This window comes from Chelonia mydas, chromosome 11 (assembly GCF_015237465.2).
Source record: "Chelonia mydas isolate rCheMyd1 chromosome 11, rCheMyd1.pri.v2, whole genome shotgun sequence".
In the NCBI taxonomy this organism is placed as follows: domain Eukaryota; kingdom Metazoa; phylum Chordata; order Testudines; family Cheloniidae; genus Chelonia; species Chelonia mydas.
The window spans coordinates 27,523,147-27,537,270 of NC_051251.2; the positions used below are offsets into that span (position 1 = coordinate 27,523,147).

A 14,124-nucleotide genomic window follows, 5' to 3' on the forward strand; every position below is an offset into this window, starting at 1 on the left:
GTTTTAGTTTTCTGATGAGAAAGCGCATCCGAATTTCAGCTCTCATACAGTTAGATTCGTCTTCATTTGTAATTATTTGACCAAATAATTGCTTGCATTTTCATGAAAGGAAATTGCATATAAAATGCCTCAGTCCAAAGTCTGATCATAAGAACCAGAACTACAATTATGTTAGAGATGTAACTTGTAAATCACTAAAATGGATGTACATACTGCATTATATGCCTTCAGCATGCCACCAAAACCAGAAAATGGTTAGAGTATATGGTAAATAAAGCATTCAAAGCATGAGAAGCAAGAGATGAGGTAAATCCAAGGTTAGCAAACACCAGTGTAGTTTGAAAATATAACCAGATTATGCAAAACTGAACTGTAAAAAACAATTAGTACCAGAAGGAGCTCAGAGGGAAATGGTGGGACAAGGGACAGGAAAGGGAAAGTTATTACTTAAAGGTTACTTATACTCACTTATAAGGACTTTGCCATCACTCAAGATAACTCTTTTGTAGTGAATAACTGAGGTATCAATAAGCAAAGGACCACATCTGCTCATGAGTCTACATGCAATGCTCTCACTGAAGTTTAGAGGAATGTCACCTAAAAATCAGTAGCTCTTTAACAACAGAGTAACAAAGAAGGCCAAGATGCTGTTTATACTCAGAACTGTAACTGGATTTTGTGACAATTAATATGGCTCCAGATACTTTTAGTGAGATTTCCCTCCAACCATTCACAACACTGCAGAATTGTTTAAGAAACTACCTGACCATTTTTTTGTTCTTAACCACCTATTTAGAATTAAATCAGCGAAGTGGCTGAGTTTATCAAGCTCCAAGCTTGAGTAGTGAAGAAAACTGGATTCCAGTGCCCTGCTGTTGCTCATCATAAAGATTGAGAGGTACATTCTCTCTTCAACAGGCAACAGCCATTAATGCTAAGGGAGGTTAAAGCTTGAGCTCTGCAAAGGGCATACCTCCCTGAAAGTCCTAGCTGGAAATGACAGCATTTATTAGAAAGGAAAGGAGGACTATTTAGTAATGCAAGCATAGTGTTATGACTGCGGAGGTCACACAGATGAGTGCAGAAAATATCAGCCACTACCGAGCTGATGTGCTTCTGTGTCTCCTTCACACGTTTCACTTCTGGAAGATCAGAAATTGGAATTCCTTTTCCAATACTTTCCTTATATTTAATCTGCAAAGTCACATACATTCAAAAAACAAAAATACTTAAAGCTCATTAAACATATGTATATGCTACCCAATTACATGATAGAACAAAGAACCAGATCATTTAGAACTTACTGAAACTTAAAGCATTACATACACCCATGTGGAAGGACAGTCTTCAAAGAAGATTCTGCCAAAATTGATCTGCATTGTCAGGCTACCTTAAGCCATCTCAGTGTGTCTAAAGGTAAACGGGTCGCATACTATGCAATGGGAATTGAAGCCTATGCCCTGAATGTCTCCAGTTCATTGTGATTAAAAATAACTATGACCAGCATGTATCCACCCTAATCCAATGGCAGCAGATACATTTTCAAAATGTATTTGAATAGTTTGATCTTTTCAAGATAAACAAGATATTACGTATGATATTAACCACTTATAGCTTCACTGATGATAATCAAGAGACTTGAGGCTGAAAATAATTGTTATACACGTTATACTATAAATTAGAGAAAAAGCTAGGACATGCAGTGGGTTCAGACATGCATCCTTCACCTCTGGGGACCTGTTTTTGCCATAAATGAGATGACCGCGGTCATCTTTAAACATCAAATAAAGGTCAGTTGTCCATAAAGAAATCTTATCTTCCCTTCATAGGGAGCCATCTCCTTCTGAGACCCAGATTTGGAATAAATTCTAATGGAACACACAGGAGCAGAGGGTTTCTCTAGGGCACAGATGATGAATCTTTTGGCTCTCAAGTCTTTAAAAGAGCCAGAATTGCCATGGCATCAGAAACCAATCAACCAATAATTGAACCCAGAGTAAAGAGGCAGACAATCTTAGCTTCTTAAAGTAAAATGTTCAAACCTGAGCCCAAGATTTGGGCATCCAACTTGAGACACCTTCAAGAGGGCATGGTATTTTGAAAGTGCTGATCACATGACTGCTAAAATTTGGGCCTAATTTGAGATGTATCACTTAGGCACCAAAAAAATGAAGGCAGTCAAAATTGCTAGTCACTTGAAAATCTTAGCCTAAGTGCCTAAAGTTAGGCACCTAAATCCATATTTAACTACCGAAACAGAATTAGCCTGATTTCCAAAGATTTTGAGAACCTGCAGATCCCACTCATTTCAATAGGACCAGAGATGTGTCTGCACTTTTGACCAACACAGCAATCCAGTTTAAAAGCAGGTCTCTGCTTTTAAAGCATTCCAGTCCTGTAACACTGTAAGCAGAGGGAATCTCAGCTACAGTTGAAGCTACCATTAATAGCTCAGTTTCATAATACTGTGGACTGAAACTGATTTTTAACATAAATCTAAATACACTGAACAGACCTGTAACCTTGCTACTTGCTTTCTATATGAATGTAGGTGTTCAAGTTTTGGATTTATGAAACATATCCTATCCAACATGGGTGAGGCTGCACACAAGAGTCAATTTTAAAAAAATTAGTTTTGTCTCTTTTTTTTACAAGATGCAAAATAAAAGACACCCCTCAAAAACAAATTTCTCCCGCCATCATCAAGCAAACATTCGAATGAAGAGGCAAGCTTTAGTATCCCTTGCCCTAATATGACATCAGCATTAAAAGCATAAACTGTATGTAGGCTAAATACTTACAATTGCATTTGCCAACATGCATAAATAAATCCTTATTCATCCTTTAGAATATTAAAACTTTTATGTAAAGTAAACTTGATATAAAAATGTGTTAAATTACATGTTTGGGGAGAGATTATAATTAGAATGAGCACTTCCATGTTTTAGAAAAGGATTATAATTAGCATATTGTTAATCATTAGAAAGATTTTCCTAGTGAGAGCTATCACAAATATTGAAGAAAATAAAACTTTTTAAAGCTTGTTAGGAAACTATTTTTTGACAAATGGTAATAGGCAAAGGCTCTAAAATAACCCTTAATGTCATAAGTAATGCCAAAACTGCTGTTTGCACCGGATAAGGAAACGAGCGCGAAAGAGGAAATTATTTGAGTTGTATTAGCACAGGTAGAGTGTTAGAAATCCATTGTTTTGTACCGTGCTAATCGCGTCCTGGGTTTGTTTAATTCTCTGCATCTCAGGTGTCTTTTCAATAGCTGTTCCTGTTCCAATATCTTCTTTATATAAAATCTTAATATTCAGAAACAAGACAACAAAGTTAAGCACAGAAAACACAATATTGTCCCTCCTGGAGAGTGACTACAAAACATCTGAAAGTAGGTGGGCCAAACTAATATACAAAGGTACAGGCTCATAGCCAATTCTGAGCTCTATCTGTAACTGGTGCAAAATAAGGTCAGTAAAGTTTACTTTGCCTACCTTGAAGAGTCTCTCCTACTACAAGCATTGACCCTCGTGGAAACAAAGGGTTTGGATCATTTTTATTTGCAGTAGCACATTTTATGGACCACAGTATTCCATTTTGCAGCATTTAGTTTAAGACTGAAATGTATCACTCTCCAGAGTTTGGACAGACTTCTGTTGTTAAACGTACAATGTGACCAATGTGAACATGACACAAGGAAAATACTTAACTCCTTAAGGTAAATGATGTGAAATGTGAAACAAATCAGGACAGACGTAGTTCATTTACTGTTAGAAGGTGACATTTGCATCACATCAAGATTGTTGTACTACAAGCTCACAGCACTAGATGGCCATTGGCCATATGACGACATAAGGGTGAACACTAATAATACCGCACACAGGATGGCTTAACTGTCAAAACAGAAAGTGAGTGAGAAGTTTGGGCAAGCAGCAACAGATATGACAGGTAGTAAAAGTCAGCTAACTATAAGTGTAAAATTAGTATGAAACACTAAAGACCTGATGCTGCAAATTCTCATGCACATGCTTCATTTGAAGTATAAGTAGCTCCACTGAAGTTAGTAAGACTACACTTGGACATAAGTGGATACAAGAAAAGTTCTAAAAAGTGTTGTTAAAATATTAAAATGGAGCTATTTGAGTTAGCACTGAACATGTGTAAAATAAATATACCGAGCTGAAATTCTTTTGGTTTTCTTTAACACGCAGTATTTCTGGTGTATCTTGTACCACTATAACTTTTCCTTTACTGTTCTTTGCATCCCACTGGTAGTGAAGCTATTAAAAAAAGGAAAGGAAAGATGTGGTTAGGATATCAACTCTAGTCCATAAGAGTTTACTCTTGTCTTTTTAAAAGCTTTCTTTTTTAAAGACAGAAGATAAAAGATTTGTCAAGGATATATTCTGAGGAGACTTTTAAACGTCATCACATGTGGTGGGATTTTTTACAATCCATGAATGTAAAATATACTCTCCCAGATTGCAGATAATCAGAATAAAAATAGTAATAGAGTCTTAAAATTAAAAAACAAGTTCTAGAAAGGTGACTACTGCGAGCTAGGGAAAAAATCACACCATTGAAAACTAATGCCGTCCACCAGGCTCAACAGGTGGGAAACTTAATAATACAAGCAGTGAGGTGGACAGCCCCAAGAAACAGGAGGGTGTGAATGCTAGAGGAACGCAGGGATGATCCATCTTACTCGGGAGAGGGGTTCTCTTCCTTCTATTGGCCAACCAGAGGCAACTGGGAGTTGATTGCTTTGCTTCCCCCTCCCACCCTTTTAAATTTAAATTTGTCCCCACGTCTGTTTGGTCATGATTCTCGGACCAATACACAGCTGTGGCCCATGTGACAGCCTCAGGGTCTTACGGGTAGTATAGCCACATTGTGTGGATGCAGTCCACATAACACATGGAGAGCTGAATATGTGGCCACAGTGGTAAATAGGTTGAGAACCACCGATGTATGGCTACACTGTAGCTGGGAGTGAACGCCCCAGCCCAGGTAGAGAGACTCAGGCTAGCAGGACTCAATCTAGTGTGCTAAAAACAGCAGTGTGATCATTATGGCTCTGGCAGAGGCTTGGCCTAGCCATCCGAGTTCAGACCCAGGGTGTTGGATGGCCTTAAGAGCCCAAGCTGCTGCCCGAACAGCATCCGTACTGCTATTTTTAGCACACTAGCTCAAGCTCTATTAGCACAAGGCTTGCTCCCAGCTGCAGTGTAGACACACCCTGAGACCCTCTTGCTCCATTTAAGCAGCTACACCTTCCTTCCTTGTATTTTGTAGCATAGGAACTGTGTTTTTTAGGAGGCTGTGGGCAAGGCCACCCTTAGGATTAATGGGGCCCCTATGCCCGAGGCAGCCCCGGCTCGCATGTGTATTTTAGATAAGGGTGGTCTTTTGAAGGATTTATTTAAAAAACTATATGTCTGAAGATCCAAGCATTTAAGGCTAAAGAGGAATACTCAGATTGTGCATCTAAAAAGCTATGCAAGGATTGTTTTAGAGATGTGATTTTATAATCTTCAGCAACACACTAATGAAATATTTTTAAAGCAAATTTTAAACTAAGGTCCTGTAGACGAACATGCCCTGAGTAGGTATCACAGTAATGCACAACTGCTTTTGTCAGTAAATGCAGAACCCGAGGCCTTGTCTACACTGCCACGTTAAAGTGCGGCCGCAGCAGCACTTCCCCGGTGGTCGTGAAGACATACCCTGACGGTGCATACCTGGGGATTGGCAAATGCTTCATTACCACTTGAATGGCTCTTTAACAGTTTCAATGTGCTAACAGGACTGGCAGGCTGGAAGGCCTTTTCACTTTTAAGTACTAGATCCCCGCCGGAGGAAGACTCACGAGGCTGCAGCAGCCAGCTATGGTGGCAGCCTGCAGGAAGGGTCAGAACAGGGATAGGAAGAGGCGGGGGATGGACAATAAGACCCAGAGGTGCCCCAAATTTTCAGGTGTCCTACGCCACCGCGTATGCCTAAGGACAGCCCTGGCTGTGGGTCTGACCAATCCTCTAGTTTTGGGGGTCAGGAAGGAACTTTTCCTACTCTGGCTGACTTGGCAGAAGTCTGGTGGGGGAGGTTGTTTTTGCCTTCCTCACATCATCATGGAGGCACAGTTGTGTTAAACAGAGCATGATTTAGAGAAACAGTATTAGTAACCTGCATGACTATTTAATTTTAACGATACTAGACACTTGCTGGAAGCGTAGTGACAAAGATTAAAAGAGCCAATTCCCGGAGCTAAGAGAGATCAGGTGGATCTCTGTGCACTGGGGAGAAGAGGATACCTGAAGTCTTCACAGACTAAAGTCACTCCTCTGGCACCCTCTGACCCCGGCACAAAGGAGTGAGGGGCTTGAGAACAGCAAGTTGAATCCTGCAAGTAAGCAGAGGACTGCTTACCTTGAGTCATAGGTTATATGGTGGGGGCTCTGTAACCCCACACTGGACCCACTCAGAAGCCTGGTACATGAGAGTTGGGGGAAGATGAGGCAAATAGCGTTGCCCAATCCCCCCATGTCATGGCAATAGTTGTGGCCTGTGCTTTTACCCTATACTACACAGATTCCGTGGGGGAGACCAGTGTCTTAAATTGGGGGTCCTGACCCAAAAGGGAGTTGTGGGGGGGTCACAAGGTTATTTGGGGGGGTGATAGTATTGCCACCCTTACTTCTGCACTGCCTTCAGAGCTGGGTGGCCAGAGACTGGCGGCTGTTGGCTGGGCCCCCAGCTCTGATGGCAGCGCCCTGCCAGCACCAGCACTGAAGTAAGGGTAGCAGTACCGCAACCCCCCCCCCCCAATAACCTTGCAACCCCCAGCCTCCCCCATAACTCCTTTTGGGTCAGGACCCCTACAAATACAACACTGTGAAATTTTAGATTGTAAATTTGAAGATTTCAGTGATTTAAATTTTTTAAATCCTATGACCGTGAAATTGACCAAAATGGACTGTGAATTTGGTAGGGCCATAAGGATAAGGGTCTTAAAACAGGAACAAACTAATTAGATGGGAAATGGACATTCTCTGTTGTGTGACAATAAACAATGGCTTGGTACATGTACGTACAGTGCTAAAGTTCTTTTGGTTCTCACGGACTCTCAGCATTTCTGGTGTGTCTACAACGGCCATGTAGTGTGACATTGTCCTTCCTGCATCTTCCTTATATTTTTTCTGTTAAATCAATGTTAAAAAAAGATAGTTTTCTGTTAAAGATAATAAAAAAATAGTACAGCATTATTTACTGCTGATTAATGCAAGTTTAAACAGTAGTGAGCAATGCAGTGGCTGATACAGACACATAAAATAATCTTTATGCAGGATTTTTTTTTTAAATGTTGACTGACGTTAATGTTGGTCAGAGATGCTAGTCTGACAGTTCTTTGGTAGCATATGTCCAGCATTCTCTCCTGAATTTTGTTACAGCCAGTTAGTTTAATTCACTTTAAGACAAAATCTGCTTTGAATTAGCCTCTGTTAATGATCAAGTAAGGGAGAGACTCACTGAGAATGAACAACAACCATGACTCTTTAAATCTCATTACCTGGCTTGAAAGGTTCTTGACCTGCTGGGCATGAATGATCTCTGGAGTATCGATAACAGAGGTGTAACTGGCTTTATCCATTTCTGCCAAATGCTTATATTTAATCTGTTGGAAAACATTTAAATTAGGGACCCTCAATCATATCTATGATCACTGTCTTCTCTCGTCTACTCAGAAAATACTCTTCATAAGGTTTCTTTTTAAAAAGTCATCAGGTTTTATGTCTGCGCTATTCACACTGACCTGACTGGCAATGTCAGTGGCATTCTTTGCCCTCATATAATCTGGTGTTTCCAAAGCCAGGTCTGTCAGACCTCTTCCTTTGATTTCGAGCTCCAGTGCTTTCTTGTACTCTTTCTATGGGTGAAGATAATCATTTGAAAACAATATATATATGTGGAATCGGATGGCTCTGGCAACTTTAACTAGAGTCTCATTACAATAGCTCTACCACCTAGAAATGGCATTTGACAATCATACACACAAAACCACAACGTTAAATTCAATTATATTAACTATGACAGTTTATTTTCAATAAAAACTATGTAAATGCTCAGAACAGATAACACAATACAGCAGTAAATGGACAAATGTCATGAGCCAGGTTTATTTCAAGGTGGTGCTGACGGTGGCATCATAAACCTTGGAGCAAGGTCTCAGGGCAGAAATTCCCCTAGGGACCAGGTGGTGGAAATACAAAGCAGTGACCAGCCACTTGTGCTGGGAGGTGGGCAATGAGACACTAGTGCTGTCTGAAAAATGTACGATAGCAGCTTTAGAACCTCGAGAATTAATGCTTCCCCCCCGATGGTAATTTTGTGAAGCACAGTCGCAGAAACACTAGGATGAATCTTCCCTGGGGTTCAAAGGATCTATTTGGTGCAAGTCAGTGTAATTTACACCAGAAACTTTGCTACATTTGGCCCATTATTGGTTGTAATATAAATTATGGTAATAAAATAAACTTGAACTGCACAAATTTGTTGCAGCATCAATACAACTATATTACAAATTCAAATATCCCCTTTGCCAGTTATCAGGTACATTTAATTTGAAGTATTGCATTGACATACCATAATAATAATAATTTGCATTTGGAAGTCTCCTTTTATCCAGTGGTGGTGAAGCCCTTAGAAACATGCGTTAACTTAGCTACTCCTGTGAGAGAGGTTACTGTGAAATACCTCCATTACAGATATGCAGTATAGTTAAAGTGATTTGCACAAGGTCATACATAAAGTCAGTTGCAGAGTCATGAATAGTGCTCAACAAGTGCTAGCTCCCATTCTGCAGCTCACTGGAATACTCTTCCCTTCCCCAAAGGCCATGTCTAGCAACATTTATCATTCTGTGTTCATGTCACCTTGTGCATTAATGCTGTGGAATGGTTCTAGTTCCAGTCAGGCCTTATTCCAGCTAGTAATTTGACTTACCTCATTTAGGATATGAGTTGCATTCTTTGCTCTTAACATGTCTGGAGTCTCCTCCAAGAGTGTCATACCTTTACCTTTGACACCTTCCTCTAGATCCCTCCTGTATTCTTTCTATAGGAAGGAAAAAAGAAGGGGAAACTGCAGAAATAGTTATCATTCCACTACTCTGATGTAAAGAAAAAATGAGACCGAACAGGGGGGTTTTTTTGTTTGTTTTGTTTTGTTTTAAGTAACAAAGAATATTGTTTGGAGTTATATACTCTCTAAAGACAGAGATCAGAACTCATTCTAAACTCTTATGCATGCACACACACAGGAACAAATATGTTGATGTAAAGGGACACAATAAACGTGAATACGGTTAACAATTAGTGGAATTAACATATGCAACAAATTACATCATGGTACAAAGACATCTGAAAACATACTTAACATACATGGTAAGCAATGAGGTGAGGTTAATTAGTGAATACTGGTGGAATACTGGTGAGGTTAATTAGTGGAATTATTTGGCTCAATAGAGGAAGTAAATGCAGAGTAGCTGCTACCTCGCTTGCTATTTTGGTTGCATATTTGACATGTAAGAAAGATGGTGTAATCTCCAGGCCAGCAAGGTTTCTGCCTTTAATGGACTCCTCATAGTCCTTCTTATATTCTTTCTAATATGAGTAGGAAGAAGGGAAAAAAAGCAAATATTTATTACTTTTTTCATATTGCTTCAAAATAAATGCACCAGGACAAAAGAGCAACTTCTAATTATCTCCATTGATTTCACAGTGTCACCATCTCCAGGAAGGTAACTGTGGGTTTAACCTTACTCCCATTGAAGTCTTTGAAACAGCTCTCATTGGCTTCAATGGAAGCTGGAGCTGACCCTATATCAGAAGTGTTTCTAATTGTCTGTGTATGGCAAGAAGTTCAAACAATCCATGGAAGCACCCAAACAGCATGACTGACCACCTTACACAAGTGTATTTCAACATGTATAAGTTTCTCAACGTGACAAAACAAGATCAAAACTTAAAGCTGATAAGAAATAACTGCTTGAAAGGATAGAATGACAGGCCAATGAAAAATACTGTGACATCAGAGACAAGCAGCAATTAAACAGAGTTGCTGAAAAATATAGGTCTCCCATAAAAATGATATTCTGAGCATTTACACTAACAGTTTGAAAAGTCTTCCCATAGACTGTGATAACTCCCGTAATACATTATGCTGCAAAACCTTCAGTGAAATGGTAATCTCATACTGTATTTCTCCCATAGACTCAAAGTTACTGGTCAAGTATAGGCTACTTTATTACAGTTTATTGATGTAGACAGAGTGTCAGAGGTACATCCTTTATAGTTACACACTGAAATCCCTTGAATTAACGAAGTATGGTTCCATTGGTAATGCAGGTATAATGGAACTTACATTACAATGTAACTATAGTTTACAGGGCACAACACCATTCAAGGTTTACCCCCAACCATTTTCAGTTCACTGTGAAAACATAATAATGAAACAGCACTATACAGAGGTTTCCTAAATCTAACTCTACTGAGTTCGCTGATGAAGCATCTTACCTCACTCTGCATGTGCTGAGATTCCTTGGCAGTGATATATGTTGGAGTTTCAAAGTCCAGCATGGCCTTTCCTTTCTCCTTTTCATACTTCTCCTTGTATTTCACCTGACAACAGGAGACCCAAGTTACCCTCCGAATTAGCAGAGAAGTAGCTGCTATACCAGTTCATGGACTTATAGGTGTCTGTTTTATTCAGTCAACAGACTTCCATTAGAAAATGAACTGCAGTCTCTGGCGCTCTCACTGAAATGCACAGGGCTCCTATCTGCTGCCATCACAGGTTAAAGACATGGAAGGGACAGACTTGCTATTGTGTCAAAAATATGCATACATATAGTGAGCGTTCAATAGAAATAAATGAGAAAATGTTTCTAACTGACTTCTGTGTACAGCAGGTTGGCATAGGGCTCATTCCATATCAGAGAGCCCTCTAGGGGTAATTGTAGTAACTGTTTGACATTGAAAGTAAATGGATGAATGAGAAACACTTGACCAACTTACTTGACTTTGTAGTTCTGTAGCCTCCTTTAGATGAAGCTGTTCAAGGTTATCTGGCACCACATGGTAGTGACCCTTACTCGTCTCATATTGCTTCTTGTACTGGTACTGAAGGGAAGGCATCAAGTACCACCTCAATAAAAACCTGATCAGGTCTACTTCCTAGGCCCAACTAATGCAAACACTTCAATGGCACATCAAATAGCAATTCGAAATCTAACAAAATGAGGGAGGTGGGGGGAAAGTAACCCCCAAATAGATTTATTTCTAAAGATTTGGGGTGGACATTTGTCCTTTCTGATAATCTCAAAATGGACCAAGATTTTATTTTACACCAGGAAAAGAAAAGAAATAGGGTTATGTTATGTAATAATGACTGATCTTTTATATCATTCTGAAGTGCTATATTAGACATAGCCATCATCCTGTGATACTACAGCAGGGTGACAGTAAACACAAAAATCCCATTAAAAACAGTAAAAAAGAAAGTCACAAATAATAATAAATAGGAAAGAATTGCAAAAAAAGGAGAAAATGGAAAAGAAACCTGGTATTTGTTAGTGAGATATGATCAGTCGAAAATGTAAAAAACGATTACAGTTAAAAAATGGTTAGAGGTTTTAAAATAGTAGCAGTTCTACATATATAGATTTCAGTGTCCAAAGGCTGGATGTATTAATGTTGCTAGTTGGGTAGGTAATAATCATTAGGTAGGAGAGGAAGAGATCACTACCAGGTGATGTCCTCAGAACAGTAAAGGAGGGAGCTGTTATAGAAATTGTTAGCAGAGGTCAATACAGAATGGGAATGGAAAATCAAATAGATCTGGGGTTAGTTAATGAGCTTACAGCACTGGAGAGTTGACTTGTACTCAGGACATGGTTCATTATCAGCGATTCTGACATGTCTGTCACAGGCTTGTGAAGTTTCTTTAGATCCGCCTTATATTTAACCTACAGGAATGAAATATCAAACAAAATCAGGAAAGAAGACTCCAAATCAAGCTTTTAATATATAATGTATTAGTAACACAAAGTAGGACTCTGCTAGTCAAAGCCAAAATTTTAAAACCCCCCTGGAAAATGCAAAAGATTGTAATGAGTAGGCATACCTCACTAGCGATGTTGTGAGCATCTTTCAAGGTCTTGTAGATCTTGGCCTCCTTCAAGTCATACTTCGGCCTCTTACCCTTCTCTTTGTCAAATTTCGCTTTGTACTTCAACTAATTGAAAACAACAAAGCACTTCAATTATTCCTGAACATTAGCCTGTCTTGTGCCAGAGACTGAATAAGCCCACATTCACAAAGAGTCTGACGGTGAACAGAAGATCAAAAAATGCAATAATTTTAAGACATCCATTGGAATAAAAGATCTTTTAGAGATCACCTGACGTGGGAAAGAAAATGCACATTCAATTTTTACAAGACACCATTCATAGCTTTCATTCAATGCACAGATTTTAGCTCCTCACATGCAGATAAGGCTGGTAAATTGAAAAATATTTTTTTTAAAAAAAGTTGACAAAAAATAGCTAAATAAGATAGGCCAATGTTTATATCAGTGGGAGTTGTGCTGGCATGTATGACTGTAGAATCCAACCCAAAGGGACTAACTGGCAATTGTATAAAGAGTGGTTAGAGAAGCTTAATATGTGTATCTTAGGGTATGTCTACACTACGAAATTAGGTCGAATTTATAGAAGGTCGGTTTTTTAGAAATCGGTTTTATATATTCGAGTGTGTGTGTCCCCACAGAAAATGTTCTAAGTGCATTAAGTGCATTAACTCGGCGGAGTGCTTCCACAGTACCGAGGCAAGCGTCGACTTCCGGAGTGTTGCACTGTGGGTAGCTATCCCGCAGTTCCCGCAGTCTCCGCTGCCCATTGGAATTCTGGGTTGAGATCCCAATGCCTGATGGGGCTAAAACATTGTCGTGGGTGGTTCTGGGTACATGTCATCAGGCCCCCATTCCCTCCCTCCCTCCCTCCGTGAAAGAAAGGGCAGACAATCATTTTGCGCCTGTTTTCCTGAGTTACCCGTGCAGACGCCATACCACGGCAAGCATGGAGCCCGCTCAGCTCACTGTCACCGTATGTCTCCTGGGTGCTGGCAGACGTGGTACTGCATTGCTACACAGCAGCAGCAACCCCTTGCCTTGTGGCAGCAGACGGTGCAATAGGACTGGAAGCCGTCATCATCATGTCCGAGGTGCTCCTGGTCGCCTCTGTGAGGTCGATCAGGAGCGCCTGGGCAGACATGGGCCCAGGGACTAAATTTGGAGTGACTTGACCAGGTCATTCTCTTTAGTCCTGCAGTCAGTCCTATTGAACCATCTTATGGTGAGCAGGCAGGCGATACGGATTGCTAGCAGTCCTCTTATACCATCTTCTGCTGAGCAGCCATGAGATGTGGATGGCATGCAGTCCTTCTGCACTGTCTGCTGCCAGCCAAAGATGTAAAAGATAGACGGAGTGTATCAAAACAAGAAATAGACCAGATTTGTTTTGTACTCCTTTCCAACCCCCTACCCCCCCGGTCTAGGGGACTCATTCCTCTAGGACACACTGCAGTCACTCACAGAGAAGGTGCAGCGAGGTAAATCTAGCCATGTATCAATCAGAAGCCAGACCAACCTGCTTGTTCCAATAAGAACAATAACTTAGGTGCACCATTTCTTATTGGAACCCTCCGTGAAGTCCTGCCTGAAATACTCCTTGATGTAAAGCCACCCCCTTTGCTGATTTTAACTCCCTGTAAGCCAACCCTGTAAGCCGTGTCGTCAGTCGCCCCTCCCTGCGTCAGAGCAACAGCAGACAATCGTGCATCTGAGTTGAGAGTGCTGTCCAGAGCAGTCACAATGGAGCACTCTGGGATAGCTTCCGGAGGCCAATACCATCCAATTGTGTCCACAGTACCCCAAATTTGACCCGGCAAGGCTGATTTAAGCGCTAATCCACTTGTCAGCGGTGGAGTAAGGAAATCGATTTTAAGAGCCCTTTAAGTCGAAATAAAGGGCTTCATCGTTTGGACAGATGCAGATTTACATCGAT

At 40.3% G+C, this 14,124-nt stretch overlaps 1 protein-coding gene across 1 annotated transcript in view; it reads right to left on the reverse strand.

Moving 5' to 3' along the window:
* Window positions 1-14,124, reverse strand: part of NEB (nebulin) — a 194,586-nt gene that overhangs the window by 19,512 nt on the left and 160,950 nt on the right. The window contains exons 136-147 of the mRNA XM_043525557.1: window positions 12,186-12,296; window positions 11,923-12,027; window positions 11,078-11,182; window positions 10,577-10,681; window positions 9,554-9,664; window positions 9,006-9,116; window positions 7,816-7,929; window positions 7,573-7,677; window positions 7,097-7,201; window positions 4,181-4,285; window positions 3,218-3,310; window positions 1,102-1,194 (exon numbers count right to left, since the gene is read on the reverse strand). Coding sequence (XP_043381492.1) covers window positions 1,102-1,194; window positions 3,218-3,310; window positions 4,181-4,285; window positions 7,097-7,201; window positions 7,573-7,677; window positions 7,816-7,929; window positions 9,006-9,116; window positions 9,554-9,664; window positions 10,577-10,681; window positions 11,078-11,182; window positions 11,923-12,027; window positions 12,186-12,296 — 1,263 coding nt within the window. The remainder of the gene's footprint in view (window positions 1-1,101; window positions 1,195-3,217; window positions 3,311-4,180; window positions 4,286-7,096; window positions 7,202-7,572; window positions 7,678-7,815; window positions 7,930-9,005; window positions 9,117-9,553; window positions 9,665-10,576; window positions 10,682-11,077; window positions 11,183-11,922; window positions 12,028-12,185; window positions 12,297-14,124) is intronic.